The sequence below is a fragment of the Neolamprologus brichardi genome, unplaced genomic scaffold (genome assembly GCF_056152115.1).
Source record: "Neolamprologus brichardi isolate AB-2024 unplaced genomic scaffold, ASM5615211v1 NODE_ptg000038l+_length_1369362_cov_1, whole genome shotgun sequence".
Classification (NCBI taxonomy): Eukaryota; Metazoa; Chordata; class Actinopteri; order Cichliformes; family Cichlidae; genus Neolamprologus; species Neolamprologus brichardi.
Genome location: NW_028270040.1, coordinates 36,311 through 50,195, shown reverse-complemented (window position 1 = coordinate 50,195; position 13,885 = coordinate 36,311). Strand labels below are relative to the sequence as shown.

Sequence of the window (13,885 nt, the reverse complement as noted above, 5' to 3'; positions counted from 1 at the left end):
TGAATCAGGTGACCACGAGTCATCGCTCCACAGCTGAAGGAGCTACAACCCTCATGCACCCTTTCACACACATACAGCAATGAACTGTATGAACAACAAACTTTATTCATACACACAAACCCCTTTAGGGTTGTGTCAGCGAGGGCAAACGTGCCACATCAAATACATGGAGCTGTGGTGACCCACTGTCAGTAAGGAAGCTTTATTACACACACACAGCATCACAACAACAGTTAGCTCAAGCTGCTCCTGTGTTATAAGACAAAGACCCTGCAGTAACACAGGAAACATCAGGTGACCGTCTGTGAGCGACAGCGGGAACCAAAGCTTCTAACAAACATCCATCGATGAGGGGCAGACGGGCTGAATGCAGAGAGGTCTGTTAACACATGTTGAGTGAAGAAGAAACACCCAGTGCATCATGGGAAACTTAGACCTGTAACTTAGACCTGTGCGCCTCAGCATATGCTACTTCCGGCGTATAGTGCTTAGTTTCCAGTGTGATATTCGCTCCTTGTTTACGGTCGGGTTTTCAATCAAATGGACGAATCAAGCAGCGATTTACATTTCTCGAGATGTCGAATGTATCTGTAGAGGATGTTCATCGACTTGTTGATATTTTCCCCCCGCGCCTCACAGAGAGACAGGATTCAAATGTTATACTTCTCAGTATCTGTAAACAGCGCTCCCTCGTTTATCGCGGGAGTTACGTTCTAAAAATAACCTGCGATTGGTGAAATCTGGAGTAGCCAACTTTATTTTTTACAATTATTTTAGATGTTTTAAGGCTGTAAAACCGAACACTACACACTTTATACACTCAGACATGAACATTTTCACACGTTTCTCTCTTGTTTAAAAGTCCAAACCTTCGTAGACAAATGAGTCCAGTATTACAGACACCAAAGATCAAACCGTGTTTTCAGGTCCAGCACATGAGAACAGAGCAGCTGAGAGATAATTCAACATCAATGAATCAATGAATCATTAATGAATCAGTGAATCAGCGATTCTGTACTGTACAGGAGAGACGGCACGGAGGAGATCAACAATAGTCTGCAGCCAATCAGGACGCAGAACACAAAGACCAAAAAAAAAAAAAAAAAAAAAAAAAAAGCATGCAAACTTGCACGAAAAAGCTGCATTATAGCGAGGGACCGCTGTAATGTAAGGTACGTCATAACATACCCTTCGTAAATACTCATGCATAGAGACCCTTACCACGGTTTGTTGACATGCTGTGTAGGTGTGTACTTGACCAGCAGGGAAACCTTTGACTGTTGTTCACCTGTAGCTTGAATGCTGTTTAAATCATAGTAACTGTCACTATACAGCAGTTCTGCTTGTGTTGAGTGATGTAAACAACTGATCGATCTGCACGCGTCGAACGTCAAAACTGATCATTAGATTTTTTATGACACAGCAGTGGCGAGTGTTCCCGCCTCTGCTCTTTGTAACTTAATGTGATCTTTCTGTTTTCGTGTTTTGGACATGACTTTGGATTCCACCTTCGCAGCAGCGATTGACCGCAAAGTAAAGCTACCGGAAATGTACAACCCTGCATCCGATCTTAAAACAGAAGTTAGCATTTTCTCGTGCACAGGGTCTATTGCAGACTAATCAGGGTCACCTGGTCCAGCCCTAACTATATGCTTTAGCAAAAAGGAAAGTTTGAAGCCTAATCTTAAAAGTAGAGATAGTGTCTGTCTCCTGAATCCAAACTGGAAGCTGGTTCCACAGAAGAGGGGCCTGAAAACTGAAGGCTCTGCCTCCCATTCTACTTTTAAATACTCTAGGAACAACAAGTAGGCCTGCAGAGCGAGAGCGAAGTGCTCTAATAGGGTGATATGGTACTACAAGGTCATTAAGATAAGATGGGGCCTGATTATTTAAGACCTTGTATGTGAGGATTTTGGATTCATGTTCCAGTCGATGCATCAGAGTCAATCTGGGATCCAGTGTGGAGCACATGGACACGTTTAAGGCTTAAAGAACAAACCGATGATTCGATTAGATACTCGGCTCCATCTCTGGAGTCACCAAAGCTTTGTTTCTGCTAACACTGTAAACATATACAAATGCACACTAATAGTTGTTACTGTAGGAGATCTGCTCCACTGTGGAGAGAGCTGCACAGCTTTGTTCCTGCAGAAGTATCACAGTCAAACTGATAATTCTTCAGTTTTCATCGATAGTTAGACAGACTGGTTCTTATAGCTCTGAACGAGCTTCACAGCAGCAATTGTGTGTCAGGAAGAAACAACGTTACAATAGAGCAGACTCTCCTGACACTGACAGACAACACCGCGACTTTACATCAGTGCTGACCACTTCCTTCCTGTTTCATCTACATGATGAAATAAAACAGCGCTGACTTCTTGTTCTAGGACCGGGACACCGACCTATTCTTGATGCTGATATTGAATAAGTGGTTGACTGGTGTGTGTACCTCTAAAGATGTCTCGATAGATGACTAATACATGACTGTATACATGAAACTGGCAGCAAGACGTGGGAAGGACACGGAGGCGGAGTGGGAGTTACCCTCTGAGCACTGATGAAGAGTCTGTGGATGATACTGCCAGCCAGGCCCTGGCCTGCTCCTGTCACCACCACCTCTGGCTCCTCCAGCAGCGAGCTCACAAACCTGGAGACAACACAATGTGGAAAATGTTACAATATTCCCACAAAACAAACATTTAAATAAAAACATGTAAAACCTGAAGACACCAAAACTATAAATAAGACCAACAACATGAGCGAGAAAGAAACTGTAATCCTTCAGACGCCGTCTTTGTGAAACGTTAACAGATTCATCGTGACAACCTGATACCGACAAACTATCTATCGTGACGGTGACAACGGTTACATGTTACCAACAGCACAAACAAAGTCAGTGAGCGCAGCTCAAACTCACTTCTTCAGCTCATCAGCAGCCTCTCCGCTGTCGTCCTCAGGAATGGAGAACTTGGCCTTGAGCGAGCGAGCTTGAGTGATGACCGTCTCCATGCTCAGCAGCTGGTTAATGAAATCCTGCACACAGGACAAGAACGACTGTCTGCTCAATCCTGACAGCACGAGACCCCAAGACGGTCACATTCATACACATACGTGGTTTTTCCTGCGTCGAACGTTATGGGCGGAGTCTCGGGGTGTAAAAGGCGTGTTTGGGGTCACAGTGGATACATGGCATACTTAAATGTACTTTGAGAAAGCCAAGAATACTTTTACACAACAAGACATGTTTTGAAACTCTGTCCAGTCAAGCTGAACTAACATGGTGGGGTGCAGCTGTGCAGCTGTGCAGCTGTGCAGCTGTGCAGCTGTGCAGCTGTGCAGCTGTGCAGCTGTGCAGCTGTGCAGCTGTGCAGCTGTGCAGCTGTGCAGCTGTGCAGTGTTATTCAGAGAAATGGGGCCATATGGAGACTCAGTGCTAGTGAGAAGAACATTTTATATGTGAAGAAGTGATGATTGCTCTCAGACTTTAGGACAGGATTAAAGCAGGTGTTTAATGCAGCTAACGTGTGATCAAACTCAATAATAACAATCTCAGTCTCTGTTTTCGATCACTGATAAACACATCTGATATCAGCAGAGTGTAAAAGCTTTGAGCCCAGGTGGGAACAGCCGAAGGAATTACTTAAAAAGTTAGCCATCACTGAGGAGGCACTGGAGTTTGTTACTCCAGCTCCCACTACAATCCCACCACACCCCTGTTTTCATGGTTCAACCATCAACGGTCATAATAATTATCAGCCAAGTTCTCAGCCATGGTGCACACTGTCCAAGCACCTCACGTACAGCACATACTCAACTACAACACAAACACAGTTAACAATCAATAATTTATTTAAAAACAAAACTTGTTTGGGTGAATCTAATGATACTTTCTGTTAAATTATTTGTGTCCGGTCGAGTTTTCACTGACCTCTAACTTCTTGTAGTCCTGGTTGGGGGACTGCAGCAGCTTGCTCGCTTGAACTGTAGCTTGCTGAAGGGTTTTTTGCACTGATGGAATATCTTCAGCAGACTCTGAAAGAGAAGAAATGACAGTGACAGAGTGACAGGAAGCTGCAATTAAAGGAAAGACCTGTTACTGTTAGCATGAGGAAAAAAGCCTAAAATCTAGTAAACCTGCAAACTATTATCTTACTAATACAGATCCTTTTGAAATAAACAAACATTTATAATAATCTTTACAGAGATTAAAACATATCCACAAAGTCTTGATGGATTATTATTGGAGTTAATTATTCCAGCTATTTCAGAGGATCACAGAACACATCTGCAAATAGAAATTAGGCCTTTTGTCCAGGAATATACCCACATGTGCTTTGGCAACAGTGGGAAGGAAAAACTCCCTTTAAACAGGAAGAAGCCTTCAGCAGAGCCAGGCTCAGGGAGGGGCGGGGCCATCTGCAATAACCGAGTACAATAAGCTCAGTTTGATCTGAATTAAGAAGCAGAAAGTTAGTGGCCATCCAGGTCTTTATGTCTTTAAGACATTCCTGCAGTTTAACTAATTGGTGTGTGTTATCTGGCTTCATGGACAGATAGAGCTGGGTGTCATCTGCATAGCAGTGAAAATGTATGCTATGTCTTCTAATGATGCTGCCTAAGGGAAGCATGTATAATGTAAACAGAATTGGTCCTAGCACTGAACCCTGTGGAACTCCATAATTAACTCCATAATTAACTCCATAATTAACCTCAGTGTGTGAAGAGGACTCTCCATTTACATGCACAAACTGGAGTCTATTAGATAGATATGATACATTCACATGTTATCAGCACGGGGCGTCTCTGTCAACCTCTGGAAGCTTTTAGTAAGTGTCATAAGATCAAAATACATTTAAGAAGTGAAACGAGGACATTATTGTTGTGTCCAAGCTATTTTTTGTATTTTGTAGTCCAGACTTAATCAGAATTAATTTGCATACCACCTGGATATGCACCAAAGCATTTTTGACCTGCTGAAACATTCTGGGATATTACAGAATAAATGAAAACTAGCTTTCTGGTTTAATTAGAGAAACGGTCTGAGTATCACAGCTGATTGAGGTTTCTCCAAAGTACTAGAAAACTCCTCAGTGATGTCCTTACTGGTGTCTCTCATTGGCTGTCTCTAGACTCAGAGCTGGTCTTAGCTCTTATTAGCTAAATTAATGGCTGCACTGCAGGTGTCAGGGTAACAACAGCAACATGACTGAAAGCTTCTTCTAAAAACCAGATCAAATTATGCCCTGCTAATGATCAATTTATTGTGTGTAGAATAAAATAAAGAGTGGCTTTTATCTGATTTCTGATCCTTACTGGAGAAAACTTGACTGAAAATTCATGTTGGGGAAACTTTCCAGGCTCCTTTCACAGTGAGGGTTGGGCAGCTAGTTGGAGTAAACGAACTGAATCACATTTACCTGCATTTGAACACCAGGGTCATGTTCTACCCATCAGGCCTACGCAGCCCTGAAAATATCACGTGTCCATCTCTGATACTTATAAGAGCTCAAACTGGCCCTGATGGAGTCCAAGGGCCTGCAGAACACATCTTGAGCCCAAATCTTGGGGGGTTCAGGATTTGGGCTTTTTCTGCAGCTCATGGCTGCATTCACTGAACCACAAACTCATCTGTGCACCAAAGTACACAGTGAGACGTCTTTACCCTCACATCACTGGACACTTCCAGGTTTGGGTTCCAGTCACTCTATACCAGTGGTGCCCAAATCTCTTTGCATCACAGCTGTGATACAGAGCGGCTGTGTGGGCGGAGCCTGTTTTGTTGCACAGTGCCGAAATAAAAAGGGTCGTGTTTTGATGTAATGACGGTGTCAGTGCAATCAGTCATTACATCACTCAGCTCAGGACTGAGCTGCCAGCGTGTATCATACATTGCGTGCACGTGCAGCCCTCCTCGCTTCCCAGCCGCCGCGCCCCCGTCTGCCCACACGGTCCTCACGTTTCAGTCAGTGATTGTAAAGAGTTCCTCTGCAGTGGCTCTGCCAGGAGAAGTCATTCCTTTGTCACTATCAGTGGCTGCATCCACCTGCTGCCATGCACCTTATCATTAAGCACTCGATAGGCAACTTTACAGGAGCAGAGCACAGATGCAGTTGAGCACGACCGTTTAGAAGTGTGCGTCTGAAAAAGCACTCTGACTTGTCTTTGTGCTCTGGATGTTTGGCGTCTTAGCTCGTTAAGCTTCAAACTGTCACAAACTTGCACTTTAAGACGGACACGCTGCAGCCTCTGCTCATCAGCCACCACTGTGCAGGTGTGCTTCATCTGATCTTCTTTGTGTTTGTGTTGAGCCCCGTCACAAGCCTGTGCATTATGCTGGCAGCGTCCAAGACTTCTACTTTTTTATTCTGTTTGTTTTTCTCCATTAACATCTCGGGTTGCATTTTATTCTTTTACTTATTTTAATATCTTTAGTTTTTTGTATTTCGGTCTGACTGTTCTGTAGTTTACCTGCTGAGTTATTTTCACTGATTTTATTTCATATAAACGTGTTTTTCAACCAAACGCTGAGGACTTACCTTCTTCCTTCAACTTCAGGATAGTTGCATGAAGGATACAGGGCAGGAGATGCCGGGCCAGGTCTGCAGGTTTCTGCATCGCCATGTAGTGCAGAACCTAAAGACAAACCTCCAAAAGTTTAGTTTGCCTGGCTCCTGTTTTCCTTTTGCTCTTTCAGATCAACAGGATATTTGTGCACAGCCAACCGGCTGCCTCTGAAGAAGACTCCAGATAAACGGTGACCTTTCTCTATGATGGTTATTCACAGAGGCACCAGTCATACCCAGATCTTTAAATCTGTCATAAGACTATCAGTGACATTATTTTTAACTTTCTCTTTCTGGATAAACAATGTCTTTAAAAGACAGGCAACATTTTCAGAGATGGTGCAAACTGGAGCTCCGAGCTTTCATATGTGCAGGAAGAACATGCAGGGACCTGCCCGGGTCCACATCCAGGACCCTCTTTGGGTGAGGAAACAACTAAGCCCAGTTACTGTTTGTCCCTTTCCCATAAAGCCGGATCATTAATGGAAGCTGGTTTAAAGTTGTTCTTCATTTAACACCATCACCCCACAGAGAGCTGCTGTGTGTCAGTTAAACATCCTTTTTCATCAACATGTGAAAATGCTTCAACGTGTCCATGAGCACAGATGTTAAACTGACTTCTCCAACAGACATGAGCCCAAACGGCCCCATGGCACAAGCTGATCCTGAAAACCAGCAGAAACACTCATGAAAACACTTCGTGATCCACTTCGTGAACACGCTTAAAACACGCATGTGGCAAAACGAACGACCTGCTTCAGACCTTCTCGGCCTCCTTGGTGTCATCAAAAAGTCTTTTTTGGCGCCGTGCAGGTGTGACCCTGGCAGTCTCCCAAGCCTCCACCCACATGTTGCCTGGGATCTTCATCCTGGGACTGAGTGTCCCCGTCACCATGGCGTTGCCCTTCTCATCGACCACTTCCTCTTCCACGTAATCCCGAGGTGAATACCAGCGCACAAAATCCTCCAGGACACAGCCGGGGTTGGCTGCCTGTGGACACAAACCCGTACTTTAAATGAAGTAATGTGTAAATATATTCACCGACACCTCATACTGGCACTGACGACTCTCTAAGGCTACGTTCACTCTGCAGGTCTTGATGCTCAATTCAGATTTTTTGATCAAATCCGATTGTTTTGTCTGCTCGTTCACACTACAAATAAAATGCGACAGCAAACGCGCTCTAGTGTGAACGCTCAAAGCGGCGCATGCGCAAAAGAAGACGTCACACACAACGCGCTCTGTTTAGACCCAGACCAACAGTATTGTTTGACTGATGGCCTTAATATAAAGACTTCGGACTTTACGTTTCCCAATTTTTGCTTTAAGTTATTTTATTTACATAATAATGTAAATAACCTAATAATGATCCTTATTGCTGTTTTAGAGGAGCGCTGCTTCAAAGGATAGTTGCAGATTTCTGTCAGAATCTGCAGATTATACAGAACAAATAAAATGTTCACGTTTCTCCAACGTTGTCTTCCCAACAGTTTCACTGGATGGTCAGGAAGCGTTCGCGATGTCTTCTCAGACGCTGATAATCGGCGTCTGTCTTGTGTCGGTGACGTAAAAGACGGATTTAATGCGACATGACCATCAAACAGCAGCTTTCTGAAACATCAGATATGTATCGGATTCAGCACCACATACGAAAGTGACCCAGATCAGATTTGAAAATATCGGATTTGTGCCGTTCACACTGTCACACCATGATCGGATAGATGGTCGCAGAGGGTCAAAGAAGTCGGATTTGATGCGCTTTCGCCTGCAGTGTGAATGTAGCCTAACAGGTCCCACTGACAGGGTTATCATGGTCTAATGCCGATTACATAAAGATGGGTGGAGACTTGAAAGGAGGAAGTTTTAACCCTTGACCTCTACAGTGAGGTGGATGGATCCAGGTTTGCATGTAGACCACCTGTCATAAAAACACAACACTGCATTCATGGACCCAAGCACACCAGACTGTCACTGAGCATAAAATGTCATCTAGGCATCAAAACGATTTCCTTCTGTTCAGGAGTCGAAGTGAATACGTGTGATCTGGCATCTTAGTTCAAATGTTTTACTTTTTTGTGGAAGAGTAAATCTGAAAATCTATGAATAACAAATCAATTTTATTTTAGTATTAAACCAGTTCAGCCTGAATAAAGAGCTCGTCCACACTGTGGATGTGTCTAAGAGTGGATATTAGACAGGAAGCACTAAGGAGACAGCTGACCCAGAGTGTGCCCGACTCACTTTGAAGGACTCCATGTCAGACAGCAGACAGGCACTCTGCATCCGAGCACGCAGGTGGGTACCTTCAGCTGATGTGCCCAGTTTGGTCAGCACCTCTGACTGCTCTGCTAACAGGTCCTCTGTCATTGGTGCAGGTTCCTGAAAATGAAACATGATGCGCTGATGTTAAACTCAGCTTCAGCTGTGAACCACTTACATCAGATCTGCTTTCATGGTTTTGTCACAAACGTCGCCTCTGTCCTGTTACAGCCTTTTAGTTCTAATTATTAACTGCACGTGTTTGAACATGGAGCGAGTGGGGTTGGGCTAACTGACTGTAAACTGCCCACAGGTGTGAATGAGAGCATAAATCAGAGGTGTCCAACTCCAGGCCTCGAGGGCCGGTGTCCTGCAGGTTTGAGACGTGTCCTTCATCCAACACAGCTGATTAAATGGCTAAATGACCTCAACATGTCTTGGGTTGTCCTTTGTTGCTCGTTAGCCTGACCTGTATCCCCAATGTTAAGTTTGTACATTGTGTGTATGGTTGATTAGGTCATCTCAGACAAATAAAGCTTATCCTTGCAGTTCTCCAGAGGCTGAACTAATCGTGTGATTCAGGTGTGTTGACACAAGGTGAGATCTGCAGGACGCTGGCCCTCGAGGCCTGGAGTTGCCCACCCCTGGGATAAATGTCCGTCTCTCTGTGTTCTGCGACTGGCGACTTGTCCAGGGTGAACCCCGCCTCTCGCCCTCTGGTATGGGATAGGCTCCACCCCGTGTGACCCGACTATTACTTTCAACATGCTGTATTTGGAATAAATAACAGCATCTGCTGTGTTTGACTCTGACCTGTGTGACGGGAACATAGAGAAGCTCTGCAGAGTTGAGCAGAGTCATGTTGTTGTAGGGGTGCAGCCGGCCCTCAGCTCTGCCCTCAGTCTGCGTCGCCTCAGTCTCGCCCTGGTCACTCAGGCACTCGAAGAATTCCTCCTCGCTGTCACTCCACGAGTCCCAGGATTTTCCTTGAGACATCTCTCTTGTTGAACTGGGAGCACTGGTTGCACACTCTGGTCCTTGGCGGCTCTTCTGGCAGGCACCTGAGACCCTGTGCTCCTTTTCTTTCCCCTCGGGTACTTTGTGAGATTCATCTCTGGCCTTCTTCCTTTCGATGCAACAATTCAGCATCTGTCCAGGAACAACAAGTCTTTTCACACATGGAAACATAAAACTGCTACTTGTGTTCAACACACAACACGACATTTATTTTAATAAACAGGTGTTTGGGAGTTTGAAGATGCTGTATCACACTGAGCTTCAGCTCTCAGAATTCATTTATCACCTAAACATCGTTCCAATTATCAAAGCTAACAACACTTTTGATAAACCACTGGGATTAAAGTTGCAAGTCTACAAATGTGCAGGATGTTGTTTTCTTTTAAATCGTTCGATTAGTCCTTGCACCGTGTGCACCGTGTGCACCGTGTGCACCGTGTGTCTACCTGGAACTTCTGATGCAAAAGACAACAGCGAAGATCAGGAGCTCCACCTGCCAGCCTGCAGATTAGGAAGCACAGAGATGGATATGAGTGAACAGCAGTTAACAGAGAAACAAATACTGCTTAAACCATTTCAAGCAAAGTTTTAGTTAGAGCACAAACAGTTTCACTGCAGGGGCTTCTGTACCTGGTATTATGTACTTGGATTTTTACATTTTGGTCATTCGTCTGTTATTAGAGACGGACGGAGATCCAACATGACTGACAACAACACCAAAGCCCGATTCTAAAGTGTCGGCTCAGCTGGACAAAGTACAGACATCCAGCATTTGTTTATATGGGCCAGGATAAGAGCCACAGAGTGCTTCACACTAACATGAAACAGCACAAATCTAGTTCAAAGCCAGGCTAAATAAATGAGTCTCAAGCTGCTGTTTATAACAATAAATGCAATCAAGGCAACATAATGATGGAGGCAAAGCACTCCACAGCCTGGGGGCCCCGCTCTGACAGATCCACCTCCTCTGGTCTCAAAATGTGTTTCTGTCTGTGTGCAAGTCAACAGTCTAACGAGGTCCCACAAATGTCTGCAAATAGGTTTTTCTCTTCCATGAAGTCCTTTGAGATCCCGACTGAAATCTGCTGAGTGTTGGCCTCGAATACAGCAGCAATAACAGAGTTCAACGACAACAAGAACTTTTCATTGTCACTTGTTCTTCACTCTCTCCACAGCTGACGGACCAACAGCAGCACACGAGGACAGTGGTACCAGATACTTTGTATGCCGTCACCATCTGACAGCAGGCAGAGGGGCTGAAAATATATCCTCAACCTCAGGTTCAACGAACGAACTGACCCAGTCACAGACTTCCAGGCTTTGGAGTATTATTCCCAAGTTCAAGCACAGCCCCTAGTCCCACCTCTTAGAAAAGGAAACCGCTACTGCAGTCTGCTTATCCCGAGGTGGGAAACCAGGACAGTCCAACAACATCCACAGACTCAGTGGGACCTCCAGCCCAGGAGTCCTGCCACCAAAGAGTAACTACGTCACAGACCTCGCCAATTAATATTAAATCAAATATCAGCTGGTTCAGTCCCAACTGAAGGTCTCATTATTCAGGTTTCACACAATGTCTCATGACGGGTAAAATCAACGAGCTCTCTCAAGACTTTTGCAAAGCATGCTGGTGGCAGTGGTCACAGAGGAACTACTGAAGGCTCCAGCACACTTTTGGTAAAGTGGAAAGAATATTATTTCACCATAAATGGGTCACGACCAGCTGCTTCCCACAAGATTTCACACAGACCAGTGAAAAGGATTATCAGAAGAGTCGAGGCACAGTTATGAAGAGCCACAGAAAGGCCTGGAATCAGCAGGTACGACTGTTTCAAAGAAAACAATATGTGCTCAAGAGCCACAGAAAAAAAGAGAAGCGTAAAGTGTTTAAAGTTCTCCTGTACACTCATGCATACACACCTACCTGCCCCTCTAACACCATCGTTACATTTGCTGATGATGCGACAATCATCAATCATCAGTGGAGAAGACGGCGAACAGGCAGGAGGTTAAAAACCTGACAGGCTGCTGCAGTGAACACAACCTTCTGCTCAGCGCCATCAAAACTAAGTAGATGTGACCTCAGCAGAGGGAAACACGTTCCTCTCCACATCAAGCAGACTGTGTTCAGCGAGTGTCCTTGTTCCTGAGGACTCACAGAGCTGAGGACCTCTCATGGTCCAAAGTCAAAGACTCCACCTCAGGATGCTGAGGAGGAGGAGGAACCATCTGGAGAAGAAACTCTTGGTGGCTTTTTTACCACATCATAGTGTGTCCCCACCTACTGCTTGCAGCTCGGTGGCAGAGTAAATGGCCTAAATGGTCTGTATTTGTATAGCACTTTACTAGTCCCTAAGGACCCCAAAGCGCTTTACACATGCAGTCATCCACACATTCACACACTGGTGATGGCAGCTACATTGTAGCCACAGCCACCCTGGGGCGCACTGACAGAGGCGAGGCTGCCGGACACTGGCACCACCAGTAGGCGGTAGGTGAAGTGTCTTGCCCAAGGACACAACGACCGAGACTGTCGGAGCCGGGGCTCGAACGGCAACCTTCTGATTACAAGACGAACTCCCAACTCTTGAGCCACGATCACCTCTATGGGGCGTAACCCTCTAACCCGTAGAGGGTCATTAAGACAGCAGGGAAGGAAAGGGACAGCCACTATTCTTCTGTGCTGAATAGTGGCTGTCCCTTTCCTTCCCTGGAGGACATGGCCTCGCTGTCTCAGGAGAGCCAATCAAATCTCATCTCATCCTGGACAGCACCTGTTCAAGAACAGGACAGCCAGGCTAAGGAAGCAGCTTTTCCCCTGGACCATCGATCACTGAACACTAAGCTCAGTGAATGGGAGCCTCCCTCCTACCTGAGACACTCCTGTGTAACATTCAGTGTAATGTTCACTAATGCTGCCAAATGTAAGCTTACATCTAATAAAACACCAGCTTAACACGGGACAATTACAGCCTCCCTCCATGGCTGCTGCATCCAACCAGTGCAATACTCCTCTGGTTACCTTTGCTATTTTATTCAGTTCGACGAATGAATGACGAGTGTAACAGGTAGGAACGTGTGTCAGCTCTGCTCCAGTGTAACGCACAGGTACAACAATACGCTTCATCTTTAATATATTTGGTCACATGAGACTAAAACTGAACTCTTTGAAGGCTGTAAACACACCGTTTGGGTGGCTTCACCCCAAAAACACCACAGCAACACTGAAGTCTGGAGCTGGGAGCATCCTGGGGGGGCTGTTTATTCAGCGCACTGAGACATTCAGTATAACTCCAGGAAGGATGAATGGAGACATTGTTGATTACAATCTGCTGCCATCTACCAGGATGATGAAGATGAAACAAGGATGGATGTTTCAGCAAGACCATGATCACAAACAGCCGATGGAAACGGTTTCAGAGAAATCAAGCTGCTGGAACGGCCCAGCCAATCACCTGAGCCGGATCTGTGGGAAGGATCCACGGAGCATTCGGGATTTATAGACTGTTTGTGAGTGGGTCAAAGTCATGAGCAATGATGGGACTGGTTTCTCCAAACAGAAGCTGTCAGGAACTGTCATCACCAACATTTGTATAAATAATAAATGTCCGTGTGTCACTTTGTGTTATTAACTTCATCTGTGGTTCGATTCCTTTGCACGTCTGGATTGGAAGTGTTGTTACCGACATCTGGTGATAATTTCCCATCAAAGCACCTTTAGAAATATATTTACTCAGAGACCTGCTGACGTGTTCAATACTTATTTTACCTGCTGTAAAATGAAAATGTTAATATGTGTGACATCTTTAAAATCAAAGCAGCACGAGCCTGTGAGGTACCCACCCACAAATAAGATGGTTATTTTCCCACCGGTAACGCAACTCAAGGACAAACTCCTGCCAGAGGTGCCCAACAGCCCGCAGCCCACCGTAGTAATAGTTGACCAGACACACACACAGAGCCAGACGGTAGGTCAGGCTGTCGCTGGGGGCCGACTTCAGCTGGTGGAAAAGGTTCTACAACGAGGGAAAAGAGATCAATAAAA

The 13,885-nt window shown here is 45.2% G+C and overlaps 1 protein-coding gene across 2 annotated transcripts in view; it reads right to left on the bottom strand.

Moving 5' to 3' along the window:
- rab3gap1 (RAB3 GTPase activating protein subunit 1) overlaps positions 1-13,885 on the bottom strand; it is a 32,375-nt gene that overhangs the window by 4,707 nt on the left and 13,783 nt on the right. For both annotated transcript variants that reach the window (XM_006801626.2, XM_006801627.2), the window contains exons 15-23: positions 13,684-13,856; positions 10,287-10,341; positions 9,637-9,972; positions 8,806-8,943; positions 7,327-7,554; positions 6,537-6,633; positions 3,929-4,032; positions 2,918-3,033; positions 2,545-2,647 (exon numbers count right to left, since the gene is read on the bottom strand). In XM_006801626.2, the coding sequence (XP_006801689.1) occupies positions 2,545-2,647; positions 2,918-3,033; positions 3,929-4,032; positions 6,537-6,633; positions 7,327-7,554; positions 8,806-8,943; positions 9,637-9,972; positions 10,287-10,341; positions 13,684-13,856 (1,350 nt within the window). The remainder of the gene's footprint in view (positions 1-2,544; positions 2,648-2,917; positions 3,034-3,928; positions 4,033-6,536; positions 6,634-7,326; positions 7,555-8,805; positions 8,944-9,636; positions 9,973-10,286; positions 10,342-13,683; positions 13,857-13,885) is intronic.